The sequence below is a fragment of the Tursiops truncatus genome, chromosome 7 (genome assembly GCF_011762595.2).
Source record: "Tursiops truncatus isolate mTurTru1 chromosome 7, mTurTru1.mat.Y, whole genome shotgun sequence".
In the NCBI taxonomy this organism is placed as follows: Eukaryota; Metazoa; Chordata; class Mammalia; order Artiodactyla; family Delphinidae; genus Tursiops; species Tursiops truncatus.
In genome coordinates, this window is record NC_047040.1 from 6,913,293 (window position 1) to 6,932,490 (window position 19,198).

General features: G+C 47.4%; 1 protein-coding gene and 1 pseudogene across 2 annotated transcripts in view; one reads left to right on the plus strand and one right to left on the minus strand.

Moving 5' to 3' along the window:
• INPP5D (inositol polyphosphate-5-phosphatase D) overlaps nt 1–19,198 on the minus strand; it is a 132,276-nt gene that overhangs the window by 38,364 nt on the left and 74,714 nt on the right. For both annotated transcript variants that reach the window (XM_073807099.1, XM_033859532.2), the window contains exons 6-10: nt 15,448–15,535; nt 10,821–10,901; nt 10,599–10,670; nt 8,972–9,095; nt 1,558–1,664 (exon numbers count right to left, since the gene is read on the minus strand). In XM_073807099.1, coding sequence (XP_073663200.1) covers nt 1,558–1,664; nt 8,972–9,095; nt 10,599–10,670; nt 10,821–10,901; nt 15,448–15,535 — 472 coding nt within the window. The remainder of the gene's footprint in view (nt 1–1,557; nt 1,665–8,971; nt 9,096–10,598; nt 10,671–10,820; nt 10,902–15,447; nt 15,536–19,198) is intronic.
• LOC117313013 (calmodulin-binding transcription activator 1 pseudogene) lies at nt 9,395–10,163 on the plus strand (annotated as a pseudogene).

Consider the following 19,198-nt stretch of genomic DNA (forward strand, 5'->3'; position numbering starts at 1 on the left):
ACCACAGGTTTTAAAAATTGGGGGGCAGAAGTACTTCATCAACAAGGGTAGACGGTCAAGATACCTTGTTTAGTATGAAAAACCAGTTGACAAAACACTATGAACAGCACCACTGCATTTGTGTTAAAAAAACACAAACAAAAACCATCCTGAAAGATAGAGTCCGAGGATTACTAGTGGTATAGGGCTGTTTCTATTTTAAACTTTTTGTTTCTCTGTATACTTTTTCACTAATGAGAATTAGATTACTTACGTAATGAAAGAAAATTTAAATCAAAGAAACGAATTAAAAAGGAAAGAACACACAAAGGCTGTCGTAGCCTTCTTAACAGTCTTCGTTTAGTTGTCCTGGGTACACAGTAGGGCACAAAGTAGACGTGGCCCTCTCGTAGCTTACAGTCCAATAGGGCAGGGTGACCAAACAAGCATGCCCCCAAGGTTCAGCCTGCACCATATGAAATTACCAACGTTTGACAATTTCACATGATTCAATCTAATGGCAAATCCAAGTTCCCTCCATAGAAAGCAGCTCACGAAGAACTGTGATGGCTGTCTTTACAGAAACCTGCTTTTAGTTACAAATGGCTCAATATTCAGCGCCTCATCCTTCTGAGCTTGCGGCAATGAGCAGAACTGGGTTTTGGACCTCTGCCCACGTGCCCAGCACGCTGCCCAGCCAGGTTTCTGCCTCCCCCCACCTGTCTGGCCCCCACTTCCTTGTTTTTCCCAGTTCCTTCTCTATCATTCCTCCCAGTCCTTTTCACCCTCTCAGCCAGTTCTGGGCACCCCTGGACCCCCCCATTGGCCTCCCAGCAGCCCACCCCTGCCAGACAGGTAGAAAGAGGTGGGTCCTGGCACTCGATGGGGCTGTCCCTGTGAGCCTATGATAGAAGCTCTGTCCCTCTGCCATGGTGCTGACACGGTCAGCCAACACCTCACACGCTAGGAGCTCTCTGTGCCCTGTCTCATCCGAGTCGTACACTGCAGGATAAACAGCAGGGCCGCAAGGGTGGGTTTCAGCCCCTTGTTGGCATGTCTGAAGTGAGGGATAAGGTCACAGAGACACTGTCTGTACAGAGGCCCACCACAACGCCCAGATCCCAAGTTTCTCCATCTGCCCACCCACCTCTTACTCCAGCAGCCAGGCCTGGCAGGGACTCTCACTTCTGCAGAGTGGGGCAAAGTGTAGAAATGGAGGGAGCGCTGGTTGAGACTCAGATCTAAATCTGGGGTGCCCCTGAGGGCCTCCGGGTGCATCCCGGGGAAGTTCAAAGCCCCCCAGTGGGGCTCAGGGCTAGTAAGACATGGATGATAAAGGGTGCACTCTCTCAGGGGCAGGCGTGGCAGCAAAGGGAGAGGATGGAGCTGTGATGCTTGAATCCCAGCTGGCCTGGAACGCACCCCCTCAGCTTCCTGCGCTTGGCTTTCCCAGGTGGGAAATGGGTTGTGAGAGCTGAGTGAGCCCATGGTACCGACTTCCAGGCACACAGCAAGCCTCAGAAATTGTGCGTCCCTCACTCCCCTCTCGGCCCATCTTAGTGGTTTGTCGTCACTTACTTTGGAGTCAGCAAAAACATATTCCTTCCGCAGGGTCTTCTCCTTCTCTGTTTCCACCAAAATCACCAGCTTGTTCAGAAACTTCTGAGATTTGATGAGCTGCAGGACTGAAGAGGGAAGAAAGCTCATCTTTCTCATCATCACCCAACACGCAGAGCCTCCACTACACTCTGGCACTTGACCATCAACAGCCCTGACTTTTCCGTGTCCAGGCTGAGCCCCAGATCTGTGCCTGGTCTCCCAGATCCTTGCTCCTCTTACAGGGAGGAGTTCATGGCTGGGAAGGGTGGTGCCTGGAACAGGAAGGGTGGCCTGGCCGGAGCAGAGACAGTGTGACTGTTCATCTTTTCAGCTCCCTCCCTCTCTTCCTTCTCTCTCTCTCTCCTCCTCCCTATCTCTTTTCCTTCCTTTCTCTTCCTCCCTTCCCTCTTGTGCTTTTGAATTTATATCTAAATGAAAAATTAAATATTTTCGCTTCTATCAACGACTAAAAGACTCAAATTGTTCTACAAGATTTTTACGAACAATTGCACTCCCCAACCCCACCTCCCTCCAATGTCCAACTCCCTAGAGGCAACCACTATCAATTCTTTTAGTGGATTCTTTTGGAATTTTACTTCATGACTCTAAATACGATGCTTATATTGCTACTTCCTGGTGTTTCAGTCTTAGGTACTTCCTATTACATGGTGACTTCCCACTATAGAAGATGAAGGTTTAGCTCTCTTTCACATTTACAACCTGTTCCCCCACCTCACCATTCCCCTCCCCCTGCCAGTTTAGTCCCTCCATCATCCTTCTAATAATTATATCATCATTTTGGCCAGATAAGCACTCAGTGTTTGTTATTATGGGAATGCTCTTAACAGACAAGCCGTGACTGCTTTCTTTTTCCTACACAACTTTCTGTTTTTCCTGGAGTTAATAATTGCCGTACTTTTTTCAGTGGTCCTAACTCTCTCAGTTTGTAACTCTCTTTTCCGTGTGGTCAATCACTTTCATCAGTTTCATCATCCTGAGGGAGCCTCTCCCAGAGCCTCTGGGCCTTCTCTTCTCCAGACTGGTGACCTCTAGGCCTGATGCAGAGCCGTTACTTTAGGGCCTTCCTTCTCCATCATCTGGGAAATCCATTCACCTCTGTCTCTCTTGTATTGGATCCCATGTCGTCCTCTTCCTCAGTGTATGCCTTCATTTTGGTAGAGCAACATCTCTAGTAGCTTTCCAAGAAAGAAGGGATGGGGTGATACATTTCTGGAAGCTTTGCATGTCTGAAAACTCTACCCTCACGCTTCACTGACACAACTCTAAGTTAGGAATAATTCTCCTCAGGACTCTGGAGACCTTGCTCCATCCTTTCTAGTTTGCCGCATTGCTGCTGAGAAATAAAACATCCTTCTGATCCATCTGTATGCAGAAGAGTTCACAGGGCAAGCCTGACTGCTATCCTTGGAAAGCCAGCTTGAAGGTGGCCCTTGGTTGGCATCTAGGACCTTGGATTTGGGGAGGGTTCCCAGCATCCCCAGAACTAAGAGCAACTCACTGTGCCTGTGATGTTTGTACCAACAGTGTGGTTTACACTGAATATTTGTTTTCCTCCTGGGAGTCTGGGTGTGTACCAGGCAGAAGGTGCCTACATGACCAGCCTCCAGTAACATGCTGGGATTCTGAGTCTCTAACAAGCATCCCTGGTAGATGACATCTCACATGTGTTGTCACAACTCATCAAGGGAGGAATTAAGCACGTCCTGCGCGACCCCCACAGGGAAAGGACTTCTGGAAGCTTGTGCCTGGTCTCTCCTAGACCTCACCCCAGGCACATTTTCCCTTTGCTGACTGTGCTGTGTCCTTTCACTGTAATAAACCACAGCTATATGACTCTACACTGAGTCCTGGGAGTCTTCCTGGAGAATCACTCACTGTACCTGGACATGGTCTTGGGGACCCCTGACCCAGGCTATAATCTATCTTTTGCTTTGAAGACTTTAGGATCTTTTCTTAGAATCCAGCGTTATGAGACTTTCCAATGTTGCATGTGCCTCAGAGTGTGCTGGCCACTCGGTGGGCCATTTTCAGTCTGGAAACTGTTTAGTCCTGAGAACTTCTCTTGAATTGTTTCTTTAATGCTTTTTCTCACTGTTTCCCGGTCTTCTCTTACTGACTCTCATTATATTGGTATTGGACCTCCTGGACTGGTCTTCTAATTTTCAAAAATCCCTTCTCTCCTATGTCTCCTCACTTTGTCCTTTTGTTCTACCTTCTGGGAGCTTTCCTCAACTTTATCTTTCCACCCTTCCTTTGAGTTTTTATTTTTAAAATTTCTGAAAAAAGATTCTGCTATAATGTTTTTATTTTTCCTTACTAATCTCCTGTTCCCTTCCTTCTCCTTTTTCTTCGTTTTTATTTTGTTCTCGGAGTGTTCCTTTAATAGCATTCTGTTCTTGTTTCCTGGTCCAATCTCTTTTAACTGTCATCATTTGTTTCCTGCAAGTTTTTTGTCTTTTTTCCTTACTTCTGCCTTGAGTCTCATTGTTTCCTATTCCAGGCTTCTCTCCACTGTCTGGTGGTCCTTAGCTGTGCATCCCAACAGTGCCAGTGGGGGACTGTCCAGCAGGGTTTCTCCACTGGGTGGTCTCATGGGTTGACTTGTGGGGAACCTCTTCATGGCAGTGTCTTTAGATTTTTGTTCCTGGGCTGGTCATGTGGTCCAGGAAGAATCTTCCAACTGCCTGCCTGCAGGGTGTGGGCCTGGCTGGCAGCATCCCGAGCTGGGCAGGGGTGAAGGCTGGCGTCTCAGCGTTCAGAAGTAACGCTGGTGTCTCCCACTCCCTTACCTCCTCCAGAGAATGAACCTCAGGTCTTCTGCCTAACGTGTGAGGGGTAGCCACCAGCTGTGTGGCATGGACAGGGATCTGGTGGGTCTAACTCTTTTAAAAAGATTTTCATCCAATCCTGCTGTCTATAACCCCAGCTTCACCCTCACTCCAGGGGCCCCGGTTGCTATTGACTCCTATGCCCTTTGTGGTTCTGTGGTATGTCAGGCGTCTCAACTTTCCCTATGCCATACTTAAAATTTAGCTTTTTTGGTTCCTATAAATTGGTTCTCATTATCCATCTGCTTTTCAGCATTCAGAATTGTGTTGCCATTACCTGCCCTCCTGTTTTCTCTGTCCCTGTCAGTTTTGCCTTTAGGAAGGGAACTGACAATCGTGTGTGTGCTCAGCCACCATCTTGAGCTGAAGTCTCACTCTAGGGAACTCGTGGGGGGCCCCTGCTCTCAGAAGTCCCCTCAGCCTTGTCAGAGGCAGCCACAGACTCCTACTGCTGCCCACTGGAACGCCCAGCTTCTCCAAATCTGCTGCTCTTAGGCTATGTCTCCCTCCCTCCGAATCTCTGGTTTTCCTTCTCTTTGTAGGACTGTGTGGCTGCCCCTGGGACGTGACATCTTGCTTGCTCAGAATTAGTATTATTAATACTAATATTAGTGTCAGTGGCAGGGTCAGTAAGTGGCCCACTTGTTCCCATACTTAGTAACATAGAATCATTTCGGTTCCTCTTCCCTTGCCCCTCTCCATCTCCTCCATTAGCCGGTCTGAGCAGTTCTACCTCCACAACGTTCCCAACCTGCCTATCTTTCCCCATCTCAAGCCACCACCACCTCTTGCCAGCCACTGTCACAGCCCTTTAATTGGTCTCCCTGTCTCTGCTTGCCCCTGCCACCGTTTATTCTCAGCACAGCAGCCAGAGTTCATTTTAGAGGGGATCCCACCATTCCCCTGCCTGAAACCTCCAAACAGTGGCTCACTGCACTTAGAACACACCCCGGGTCACCAAGGCCCGGTGGTTTCTTCATCCTCCGAAGCCCCAGGCAGAGCCACCTCTGTGGTGTGAAGCTTCCCCGCACAGCCCCACACAGCGCTCCTCAGTCCTCCTCCAGGGCTAACCTCACATCTGACCCACATTCTAAGACATGCGCACACGTCAGCTTTCCCTCCCGAACTGCAGGTTCTTTGAGGGAGGGCTATATAACTCAGGGCTGGCCCACGGAAGATGCTCAAAAGAGAAATGTGCATTGAATTAACTGACAAGAATTCACAGTGCTCCTCAGAATCCTGACGACCATTTCTTTCAGTCCAGAAACCTCAAGTTTTTAGAGCCGTCAGGCACTCTCTGACAATCTCCTTACTCATTGTTGGTTTCTGTTTCATTTTGTCAAAGCTGGGTCCATTCCTTTCAGTTGTAAGTCAGACTCTGTGGCCGTTAAGAGGAAAGTATGGTTCTAAGCCCGTCACTTTCAACAGCCCTCCCCCGCTCACACCCTCAATAAGTCCCCAGCTCTCCTGCCCAAGTTGGCAGTGGACGGAGCGGTCCTGCCCCGGCACTGCGATCGAACTCTGCGTGAATATGACAGCTTGTCACACTCCAGTGTCCAGGGACTTCGTTTCCTGATCCGTCGTCCTCCTCACTGCTCGATTCTACCTTCCTCAAAGCTGCCTTGGAGGGATAATTATATGATGATGATGGTGGTAGCAGCCAATTATTTGAGCATCTACTAGATGCTAGACACTGTGGACTTTGACGTTTACTTACTGAAGACTCACGGCAGCCCTACAGGACGCTACTATACCTATCTGACAGAATAATAAACTGAGGACAGAGAGAGGGCCCTAGACCAAGGTCACAAGTGGCTGACCTGGGACTCAAGGCTGGGCTTCTAACACCTCCCTGTGCTCCTAACACCACTCTTCTCCTTTCTGCACCCCACCTCCTGCACAGGGCTGGTCCCCAGAATTCCATCCCCCCTGCTGCCCTGAGAGTATCCCTTGGACCTTCGTGCCACAGCCCAGGTGGGACTCAGGAGCAGGAGGTTGCAGGACAGGGCAGGCCCCTGTGGGGCAGCCCCCATGGCCTCTACCTGGACACTTTGCCGTGGGGTCAGTGCTGCCTCTGGGCTCATGGGATGTACTTTTACAGGCATTAGCTCGTCTACTCATGACAAGCCTATTATTCCCATTTCACAGATGAGAAAATGGAGGTACAGAGCAGTTAAGCAACTAGGCCAACATGATACAGCCAGCAAGTGTCAGAGCCTAGATTTGAACCTGGGACGTCTAGCCCCGGAGCCCATGTGTGCTCTTATCCTCTGTCCTGCTGTTCCCAGCATAGTGTCTGACATCGAGTTGGTGCTGAACACACAATCCCCTTCCCGTCCCGCCTGGATGTCCAGCCCTAGGAGGTTCTAGGGGTGACGAGTGGTATCTGCAGGGCTTGGCTGTCAGGCCAAGCATCCACCATCTGAATAGACAGCTCAGGCCAGTGTTCTTGATGGGGCGAGGCTGTGGCTCATGTCATGTCCCCTAGAGTCCCCTGTGGGATGTGCTGTGACCTGCTCCCATTTGCCATCTCTGCTGGCGAGAGCTTCAGAGTGGGTGGTGGTGACCCAGGACAATATCTGAAGGCCACTCCAACTCATGGGCTAAATGACAGTGGGCAGACAGCATGGAAGCACAGCCCACGCTCCCTACAGGCATCTGCTTGGCAAGGCTAGAGCAGCGGGATTTTCCCAACTTTTCAACACCAGCCATCAGTCACGGTCTCCAACCAGAACCTGCCTCCAGAACATTCCATCCCACAAGTCAGGCTTCTAACAGAACCAGAGGAGAGTCCTCTGCTTCCAGACAGCAGGAAAAAGATTTTACATGGTGACCACATGCATATAATTTCTATGTGTGTGTGCATGTGTATGTATAACTACAACACAAGTTTCATGAAAGAATGTTTACCTTTACTCTCTGCTTTGATGTTTTCTGGTTTCTCCTTCTCTGTTCTTTCTCTTCTCACACTACTTTATTCAGAACAAAAGATACTGATCATGCCTGGAACTGCCAGATAAGATACAGGATGACTGGGATTCCTTTACAGAAAAAGGCGTACCTTTTCACTACAAGTATGTTCCAAGTATTGCACGGGACATACTTATACTAAAGTTTTTTCATTGTTTATCTGCAATTTGAGTTTAACTGGGCATCCTGTATTTTTATTTGCTAATCTGGTATCCCTAATTATATGCTACTAAGCAAATTTTGAGCCCCTGCAGAACAAAAAATACTGTTTACAGACCAGAGGGGCTTTGTCTTCAGGGGCTGGAATACAAACTGCTGTGTGAAATTTGAGGGGAGAGTCCATAGCACTTACCAAGTATCTCAGGGAACCTGTTGGCCAGGTGAGGATAAAATGAGATCAAGTAAGGAAATGCGGCTCAGAAAATACCATGTTACGATGCATAGGCTCCCCGCCTTGTACAGATGGAGAAACTGAGGCTTGGAGCTGCCCCCTCCCTGGCAGGCCAGCCTCCGAGGCCAGTGATGCCAGGGGCACATCTGAGCATTTTCCCCCATTCTGCTTGGTTGTTGCCCAAAGCCCTGCTGTCCTCCAGGGGTCCCTCCCCTGGGAGCCTCTCTGTAGCCTTTCTCTTCCCCTGACCTTGGCCACACTGCAGGCTGTCACTTGCCATTCTCACTATCAAGGCTGCCAATTCTAGACTCTGCCTCTAAAACTGCCTCCCTGCCCCCTCCCCTGTTATTCTCCATCCAACCTGTGGCCTTCTTCGGAGCACTCAGTAATAGCTGAAATCATCGTATTGACATATTTATTGGCCACTCAATGCATTGGAATGTAAATTCCACGTGGACAGAGTCTTCGACCATCCTGCTTGCCCTGGATCCCCAGTGCCTGGCCCACAGCAGCTTCTCTATAAGTTTTTGGCGTGTGAACATTTTCCATTTTACTGATGAGTTTGTTTGAGATGCAAAGCCTCAGTTGCCCAGAGTTGGCTCCTATGTGCTAGGTTTTCCTAAGGAGCCTTACACGTAGATCCGTTCACATGAGTCTTATCATCCCCATTTTACAGATGAGGAAACTGAGGCCCAGGAAGGTTAAGTGTCGCATGCAAGGTCACACTGGTGCTAAGTGGCTGAGCTGGGATGTGAATTCAGGCAGAGCTCATGACTTTACTGCCATGCTAAACTGTTTCTCTGTCTGTGCTACCCTAGAGATGCAGCCTGATTTGGCCAGCAGGGCCTGAACCAGGCATAATGATGACCACACGCGTCAGTGTGGCTCCTAGCAGGGAAGAGCATGAACACACGTGGAACCGCCACCCTGGGCCAAGTATGAGCTCATTTCCCCAGGGTGGGAGGAAGCAGGTGGAGCGTACAGGGCAGGCCTCAAGGTAGAGGGGACACGAGAGGGGAGCCTTATGACTGGGGGTTCCCACAGGCAGGCTGAGGGTTGGTGGGTACCCCAGCAGAGGGTGGAAGGTGCCTGGCAGGACTTACTTTTCCAGCAGCCTGCTGCTGAGCGGCCACAGTAAGGGCACTAGCAGAATGAGAACTTTACAGACACGAGGGGGCCTTACTTTTCTTGTGGCTGTAGAACTTGTCCTCAGAACCATCCTTGGACTTCTTAATTATCAGTTTCCCAGATTCAACATCAACTTTGAGCTGCAGTTTCTGAGGAATCCCCAGAGATTCTGACTTTACCTGTGAAAAGGAGGTGGGGGGGAAGGAGGGGAGGGGCAGAGGAGATTTTGGTTATCCCTTCTCTGTGCTTTCACAGTGCCAGTCCGTGATCCCTTCTCGATACGACTGGGCAGCCCTTGGCCATGTGTCCAGCCCTGGTGTCCCTGCCGCACGGGACCACTGGGCTTCTGTTTCTGAGCTTCCCTGCCGCAGAGGGAGTTTCCATGGGCAGCTCGTGAGAGTCCCTGAAACGTGGGAGGAGCCAGGCTTGTCCACCGTGTGCACATCAGCTATTCCGCCAGGTCTGGTGAAGGGAACGGATGAACGACTGGCAGATGGTTTATTCACAGCTGAATGTGGCAACACTCATTAATCTGATGTGTCATCTACTTCCACAAAGGATTTTAGTAACAGATTTATGCTCCTGGGCCTCGTTACAACCAATAAGTGAACATTCACTGATAATAATTAGGAAAAAGACAATTGCCTAGGCATGTTCAGAAGATGGAAATACATCTTAAAATCGAATTGTCATCAGGGCTAGGAAGGATTTGGGGGTGGGCATCCTGTCCTGTTTCTGAATGTGGAACCAGTGCTGCGCAAAAAGAAAAGAAGAAAACAGCCCGCTCGTGGTCCCGGTCGCGCGGAGTAGGATGCGCACGCGGGCAGGGGGGGGAAATGGCTGCTGAAAACAAGCCGGAAGGGCGGTTCCCAAAGTGTATTCCGCGGAGCTCGCGCCTACTGTGTTCTCAACACCGCGCCACCTATAGAAGATGATCATGGGAATAGCAACAGTCATGTAAAAATCTTTTTACCGAAAAAGCTGCTTGAATGTCTGCCGAAATGTTCAAGTTTACCCAGAGAGGCACCGTTGGAACACTAATGAGAGATCATGATGCAGCCGTCCTTCTGGATTTTTTAATAATGTGTGACCCTTCACCTTTGATCCCCTGACCTGCATTACCTTGGTAACCGTTTCATTTTTTAATTTTTCATTTTTTGATTTTGGTGTACAAGCTGTAACATTTCATCTCTCAAAGTGTCACACGTTGATTTCCTCAAATAGAGATACCCCTTTGAGCGATAAAAAAAAAACGAAAAGAAAAACAAATTTCTGGGCCTGGAGATTCTAACTCAGTCACTTTCGGGGAAGTCACAGGAATCACTTTTTTTCCCCCTAATCCCTCCTTGAGGCACTATTTTCCAGCCAGTTCGGGGAGGCCCTCTGTTTGATGACACTCACTGCCCCCATTTGGAGAAGGAAGAAGTTTTGGCATCTTGGGCCAATGAGAAGCTCCTTCCTTGGGAGCCTCCCCATGGCGAAGGCTCCACAGGTTCATCTGGGCACCCATTCTAAGGTTTAATCATCTTCCCAGGGAGCTGGTTCCGCTGACCGTCAATCTCAGCCCAGCCACTGGGCTCCCTCCTGAGGAAGGACTGGGGGTCCATCAAAAGCCCCCCTTCCCCAGGGACCAGAACCGCCCCCAGCCCCCTCCTGTGAAGCACAAGTCCACAGCCACTTACCTCAAAGGTGACTGGTGGGATGAGGGAACGCCAGTGGGAAGACTCGGGACCCTCATGCAGCAAGGCCTTGACCTGTGGGCAGAAACGCACGGGGCCCTTCAGGCTGGGAGGGGAAGGGAAGGCAGTACAGGTTGGGACAGAGTCACAGGGGTACCTGGGCATTCTCCAAGCGAAGAGGGGGCCATAGAGAAGTCCAGGGAAGCTGCAGGGTCCCCCACATACCTTATCTTCAATAGAAGACAGGAGACTTGTCAGTTGGCTGAGCTTGGCCACCATGTAGATCGGATTGGCCTCACCAGGCACCTGGTACATGAGAGCAAATAAGGACGGGATGCTGAGTGCCAGCCGCTGAGCGCTTTCCATGCTTCATCTTGGTTCATCTCCCTAACAACCCCACAAGTACGATTATTGTCCCCCTTTGAAGACAAGGAAATCAGGGATATGTACAACCGTCTCAAAATTATGATGACCAAAAAATGCATCTTCCTTTCTTCTTCCCTCTAAACCTGCTTCTTCCCCGGTGCTTCTCAGTTGCTTAAACAAAACCGAGGCCTGTCCTCGATTATAACCTTTCCACCCTCCTACGTGTACTGCATCGGTGCTCCTGGCTCGACTTCCGAAACACGGCCGTCCCCGGCTCGAAACCCCCTGGTCCAGCTGCTTCCCACCACTGAGAGGAAATGATCCAAACTCTTAAAGACTCTGTATGATCCACCCCTCAGCCCCAGCCACGCTCATCCTCACTTCTGATCTGCCCTTGGCCTTGAGCTACACTTTCTGCGGAATCCCTAGAAACATGGATGTCACCTGAGAAGGCCACTTCCTTGTCATTCAGGTCTCAGAGCCACAGAGAGGTCTTCCCTGACCACACGAGCTAAAATCATCTCTACTAGATCACCCTGCTTTGCTTCATACCAATCACCACGATTGTTTATTTGCTCTTTGTGTATCTCCCCTGCTAGAATGTAAACACTGTGAGAATTGGGACCGTGAGAAATGTGTCCGGTGCTGTGACATCGGTGCTTGGCCAGTGAAGATGCTCGGTAAAGCTGTTCAATGCATGCCTGAGGCCCAGAGAGCTGAAGTTACCTGTCAGAAGTCACACAGCTAGTAACGGCACAGCAGGCCAGGAAACCATGTCTGCTTGGCACCAAGTCCACGGTCTCAAGCATTTATTCACAGAACAAATACTTACAAAGCACCTATTCTGTGCCAGACACGTTCCCAAGGTGCTGGAGATGTAGAGTTAAAAGGGCACCATCCCCGCCCTCCACTAGGACAAGAACACCAGACTTGACAACCTTGAACACCAAGCAGAGTGGAATGAGGGTTGTCACCGATGAGGAGATGTCCCTTTACCCCCCCCCTTCCTGAATAAGTCAGCCAGGTTACACAGGCTTTTTTTTTTTTTTTTAATAAGTATTATTATTATTTAAAGATTTATTTTTATTTATTTATTTTGGCTGCACCGGGGTCTTAGTTGCCACACGCAGGATCTTCGTTGCCGCCTGCACACTCTTAGTTGCGGCACGTGGCGTCTAGTTCCCTGACCAGGGATGGAACTCAGGCCCCCTGCATTGGGAGCGCGGAGTCTTACCCACTGGACCCCCAGGGAAGTCCCTACAGAGGCTTTTGACCTCAGTTTCCCAGCAGCCGCTTTAGCTCTCTCCTTCTGCCGTCACCAATCACCGTCACTTCTGACCATCAGCAGTACTGCCGCTACGGCCACCTCCAGCACAGCCATCACCGCCATCATCGTGGCAGTTACTCTCTGTCACAACTTTCTCTAATTCTTCTTGGTTTGGCCCTTGCTCCTCGACAAAGCTCTCAATCAGTCTTCAGTTATTATTGGTCAGCAGGAGGGCTCAAAAGAGTGGAGCTGAGATGCAGGTAAGAATGGAGCAGGACAGCAGGTGGGAGACTACAGGATCCCTTGTTTTAGGGGTGTTTTTCTCATAAAGAGTTGAAAAGATGGCAGATTCAAACCCCCTCATCCTCCTTCAGACACTGGAGATCGCCTGCTTACTACCCGGCCCATCACCTGGTGGTAGGATGGTGTCTTCCCCACTCTCTCTTTGAATCTATGTCTTTTGGGGCAGGTTTGGTAAAGACGTACAAAGTATAAATGAAGCTACCAACCAAGTGGGAGTTAGTTCTTGGAACAAAAGGTATTAGAAGAACGCTGGAGCTTAGCCTCTACTGCCTCGTTAGGCAGAATACATATGACCATGTGATGGGTTCGTATGCTATGCCCAGCGTGTTTAAGATGTATTGACTCTTCTAGTCCTTGGTTTGCAGATGGGGAAACTGAGTCAGAGTGGTGAGTCACTTGTTCAAGGTCACAAAGCTGGTATTGACCTGAGATTTGAATGTAGATCTCGCCCAGTGGGTCTCAGCTGGTACAGATTTTGCCCTCTGGGGTCATTTGACAATGTCTGGAACATTTTGGGTTGTGAAAATTGGGGGATTCTAATGGCATCTAGTGGGTAGAGGCCAGCATGTGTTAACACCGTACAATGCACAGAACAGTCCCACACAGCAAAAGAAGATCCGGCCCCAAATGTCACTAGCGTTGAGGTTGAGGGCAAAATTCACAACTCAGCCTCAATGTGGGCGAATTGGTCTGAGGGCCACCTGTGGGTTTGTAGAAGCGGACCTGGTTACTGCACTTAGCTTTTCAGTTCAACTTCGGAGGATGTGGGCTCCAAGGTTAACGACTCTCTGTTCTTACATAGGGCAGACCCAGGGCTCTCCCCAAACTTCGGACCAGCAGTCATTTTGATAATGTTGCATTTTGCACCTCCCAGCAGTTCTCAAATAAATGTCGCGCAGGGGTCCCCATCTTATCTTGCCTACCTAACGGAAAGGGCCTAGTGTTGGTAAGAGGCTACCATGGCCAGATGTCTCACCCAAGCAATTTCATTTACTCCCTCATATACCCCTGCAGTGGCAGATATGACAATATGCCCATTTCTCAGATAAGGCAACTAAGGACGGGGCAGGCGGGAGGGAGGTGAGTTAGATACTGAACTTGGGTGTTTTTGATCCAGAGGCCAGTGTTCTTTCCTCTACCTCAGGCAGCCTCGGAACTCCCTCTTCCATTTGTGAATTTCTGGAGGCATCAAGACATTGTCTGCTTTTCTTGACAAGTCAGGGTCTCAGACAGGAGGGTGGCAGCCAGAACCCTTCCTCTAAATCCTGATGCCACCTCCCATCCCATCGCTACTCTGTCCTGCCACCGAATGCAAACACTTTGGCCTCTGCACGCAGGGCATCATGCTGGGGCGTGGCTGTTACCAGCTTTTCTCTCTGGAAGCTTCTCCCTCATCCAATCCTACTTCAAAGACTTGGGTGTGTGGTCTTGTATTCAAACGATTTAAATTTTAGTGTCTGGTAGGGTCTCTGTTTTGTCTAGATTTGCTTTTACTTTCCCGGAAATTAACCCACCATTCACTTCAAGGAAAGCAAAATTACATTGTTGTTGTTTTTTTTATCCTGATGAATTTTAAGTTGTACAAATAGAACACAAATTTTCTCAGTAAAAAAAAAAAAACTCCAAAAAACCATTTGGGCAAACCTGAAGTCTCCCCTGACCCAGGCCCCTCTGGCCCAATTCCACCCCCTCCTCGTGAACAGAGTAGCCCTTCGGGTATAAACACTTCTGGTACGATTTCCACGTGTAGACTTACATCCTAGTTTATATATTGTTCTACCATTTGCTTTTTTCACTCAGCAGTATGCCTTGGAGTCAGTGCATCCGCCTTAGAACAGAATTCTGCATCATACTTTAACCCTTTCTCTCTCTGTTTGTGTTTCCAGCGTTTCTGTTTTTAGAGACAAAGCTGTGATAAACATTTCTGTCAACATCTCTATGCAAACACGTAGACCCTACGGCAGCTGCCTGCAGGTAGAATGGCTTACTTGAAGGACTCCGGGCATTAAACATTTTCATGCAGACGGCTAAAGTGCCTTTTAGGAAAGCCATTTCCACTCTCAGCTGTGAGTCCCTGACCCTCATGTTAGAGCCAAGTCCTGGCTTCACCAATCAAATTTTCCTGTCTGAGAGGCAAGAAGAGGTCTCCCTGCTTTGCAGGTCATTTTCCAGTTACTCATGAGGTGTTAACTAACATCTTTTCCAGGGCATCCCAGCTATTCCCAGTCCCTCTTCAGTAAAACAGGCTTTTAAAATCCTCTTCCCACTTAAAAAATTTGGTTGCTTTTACTTAATCGTGCTTGGAAGGGTTTGCTTTTTAAACATTTTTAAACCCTTGTCCCTTGCAAGTGCTTTCTCTGGAAGTCCTATCTGTGCTTGTTTTTACCTTTGCCGAGGACACCTTCTGTGACACAGACAACTTGGCCTTGGCCCCCTGCCAGGCTGTGAGCACGCATATGTGTGTGCGTGTGTGCGTGTGTGTGCGCGTGTGTGTGCGTGCGTGTGTGTGCACGTGTGTGTGTGTGTTTGTGTGTCTGGCGGGGGGCCTGCCTTCACCTGCTCTTCCTGGGGCATAAGGTGGGATCAAGCATTTAGGCACCTCATGTTTTTTTCAGTTTCTGATGAGAAATGGTGGGAAAAGGTCCTGCCTTGCCTCCTTATTCAGCACTAATAAGGAGTTCTGCTGGCGGTTGCATAATTTGAAATCTTTATTCCTCAAATCAAAATCCAGCGGGGGCGGGAGGTCAGGGTGCTGAGGCTCCCCGGCCCCCTTATACTCTGGGGGTCCAACAAAGGCAGTGCTTCCTTCTGAGCCCTCGGGACATTGGTTACCTCTTCTCCCCATGCCCCATCTGAGCCCCCACCCCTGCCCCACTGGTTTTATCAATCTCATCTGTCCAATCCCAAAGTCTTTACCTGAGGCCGTGGACGCAGGCTGGGGGAGAGCTGCTGGTCAAACAGTCTCTGCAGAGATTCCAGGGTAGGGAGGGTCCGGGTGACTTCGCTGGGGGTAGGGGACAGGGTGAAGTTCAAGGATTAGTGAGGACCCAGTGAGGCATCACACACACAGGCTCCAGCTGGAGATGCTGCGTGGTCACACCCACTCTGGCAAAGGCAGGGATCCTCCCCAGAAGGACAAGCCCGGGCAAAGATCCAGGCCTGCCGGTACTGGTCCATCTCCTGAGAACCCCCCACCCCTTCCGTCCTGACCAGGACAAAACTGGAGCCGTGATGCGTAAACCTGATTCACCTTTGTTTAGCCACACTCAACTACGAAGCCTGTAGAAAATTTGAATCTAGAATCACAAAACTACTTAGAAATAATGTAGTTGTCCATGGTTCCCAAACTTTAGCGTTTGTAAGAATTACACCCTCATCGAGTGTTAAAAACGCAAATGTCTGGGCCCCAACCTGACTTGGTCTGGAATCTGCATTTTAATTTGATGCCCCAGGGGCTTCGCGTGCGAGCAGTCTGTGCTTTCTGGTTCACATCTCCTCTGAGCAGCTAAGGTGGATGCCCAGAGAGATCTGTCATTGTCTAGTACGCTGACAATTCCAGTACCAGGGCTTTATTGATCCTTCGTTCCCTTCTCATCTTTTTCTATTTTCCCATTGTTTTGGGCAGGGTGGGCAGACAATCTTGAGTTCTATTTTTCATCTATTATTTCATCAAAAACTTCATGTTTTTACACATTCAACATTCCTAGTGGTTTCAAAATATTCTATCAATTAAATGTACCAAAATCAATTGCTAGATATTTGGGTAATTTTGAGATCTTGGTGATTATAAATAAAGCCTGCTGTGAACAGCTTTGTTCATATAGCTCTTCTTTACTTATTTTCAATTACAGTCTTAAGATAACCAGAGATTATGGCTCTTGATCAATATCATCGTTAAGCCTTTGAGTGACGGTGGCCTTGGCCACTGTTCCAGCCTGCTCATCCTTTGTGCTGTCTGAATTCTGTTATTCTCCTCTCTCTCTCTTTTAGTGGGCGTAACAGTGCATTTTAATACTGATGAATTGATTTGCATATCTTTAATGTCTAAGTATTTTTCTATCTGGTTGGTTTCTATTGTATTTCTCTTCCTATAAACTGTTCATGTCCATTGTTGGTCTTCTGTTGGGAATTTTGCTGGTATTTTTATACATTGGTATAAACTCCTACTTATTGCTTTGCTTTTTATTTAATCTAGGTGTTGTAAGTTTTTTTTTCCCCCCATTCTGTTGTTTTCACCCTAGGTAGGCTGGATTTCATTATAAAGTGCTTTATAGTTTTTTATTGCTCTATTTTTCACCTTTTCCTTGGAAATTTTTTTGCTTACCTTAGTTAAAAATTTATCAGCATTTACTCGTGAGCAATTAGTAGCTCACTTTAAATTGGTTTCTCACTCTTAAAAGTTATGTTATAAACAGGGTTTTGGGGGGTTGTTGTTATATCTTTTTAGTTCCTTACTTCATCTGGAATTAAAAAAAAAATGTGGTGGAAATAAGTTCACCTTTTTCCATGTTGCTATTCATTTTCACTCAACTGCACTTACTCTTTTTTCCACAGTTCTTTTGGGCTAGATCATTGCACAAGCTCATCTTAAATATGATAGGATTTATTTTCAGTTCATATCATTCATTCAGCGAAAACTCTGGAGTGCCTCATATGTACTAGGCAATGTCATGTTCATAGATTGACACATCTCACCATTGCAAGGATGGTGTTGTAGCCTACTGGCTTTGATTGGCCACCCTTGGGATGCCTCTGGGGGCCAAGGATGGGGTGGGGGGAGGTAACTGGCCTGGGGAGGGGGAGGGAAGTGCCAGGCAGACAGGGTTCTCAGTTTCTTTCCCACCTCCGACTGCGCTACTCTGTTAACATAGTGGTATTCTGTTTAAACTGTCATTTCATAAAAGAATTCTAGGCCAAAAAAAAAAAAAAAAGAAATTCTAAAGCACTAATTCAGAACATGCTTTACCATCAAATAGATCTCCCTCATTGTTCTCCTTTTTAAAACTGTTATTTTAAAAACACAAGTACATATCACAAACTGAATCTTTAGGATTTTTCTAAGAATAATGCTGTTATCTCTGTATTTCTAACCCTGGTAAAATTTTGAGAAATCTGGCTCTCAGATGTGTCTGGAGGGGTTGGTTAGGGTCAGAATGACCAACGACACATAGGGACTTGAGTGGGAAGACTTACGAACTGGTCTTATCATACAGAAAGGATTTGTCCCGGGAAGTTACCATCAGCAGGGTCCCTGGGAAGCTTGTCTCAGCTTCAGGTCGCCAGCTCAAGGGAAGACGGGGAGCAAAGACAGGGAGGGCTGCAGTCCTCAGGCAGGTCAGACCCCAGACACAGCCCAGAAGGGGCCTCGGCCCCCTGAGGGAGCCCTCCCAGAAGGAGAGGCTCCTCCCACCTTGGTCTCAGAGAGATGGTTAATTTCCCCAAGATTCCCATTCAGTTTCCAGCTAGCACATCCAGCGTCTCCTAACCAGGAACTCCAGACTCAGAAGGAACATTCTGATACTTTGTTGTTTTCTTAATTTTTTCTTCTCTGATTTTTTTGCTTCTTTTTCTCTTTGCTTTAGCAAAAATTTCTCATACAGTATTAAATAATCAGGTGATGATGGGCATCTCTTTTTCTTTTATTAAAATGTTTAATGGGATGATTTTAACGTTTCCCTGTTAAGTGTAATTGGTTTTACATTGACACATATTGTATTATTAAGGAGGGATACTTCTAGTCCTTTTTAAAAAATGATTTTTAAAAATTAGAAATGACTTTTATCAGGTCTATTAGTACATCTATGCAAATGATTCCCTTATCTCTAATCTCCTGCTAAATTAGTGTTTTCTTTATATTGACTCACGCTTACAGTGATTTCTTAGATAAAACCTACATTTTTCATATCACTTAAATTATATTTGCTAGAATATTACTGAAATATTATACATTTATATTAATAAATGAAACTGGATATAGTTTATTTCAGGCTATTATCTTGATTAGGTTTTCAGATTTGAATTATACTTTTCTTGAATATTGAATTAGGTGATTTTTGTCATTCCCGAATAATTTATAAATCATGGTTATTATTCCTTGAAAGTTCAAAGAGGGTATACATGGTAATTTTTACCTTTCATATTTCACATAAAATATTTGTTTCATTTAATTATAATTTGAAGGTTTGTAGCCACGTAATGGTACACTGTACTCTTTATTGATTTGGAAATCTTTAATGCAAATTATTAAATCTCCTACATTTCTAATTTTTAAAATTTCCTTAATTGACTTTTTCTTAATTTATTTCTGTTTTTAACTATCTTCCCCCTGCTCTTTTCCTTTCCGGTTGTTGTTATTGTTCATTCGCTTAACAGAGATTTCTTAAAGACTCTGTTTTGTTCACTGCTGTATCTCTAGCCCCTGGAGCAGTGCGAGGCTCGTAGTTGGCACACATTCAATCTTTGTTCACGAATATTGAATACATTACTGTTTCCAGTACTTTGCGTGACCATGGAAATATCAAGGCAATCGGGGTATGACCCATGATGCCTTCAGGAGACTGAGAGCCTGGATTAAGTCTGTATGCTTGACTTATTGTTCTACGCCTCCCTTTCCATAACAGAGCATTTAAAGCTATGGCTTTTCCTCCAAGTAGTGCTTTGGCTGCAT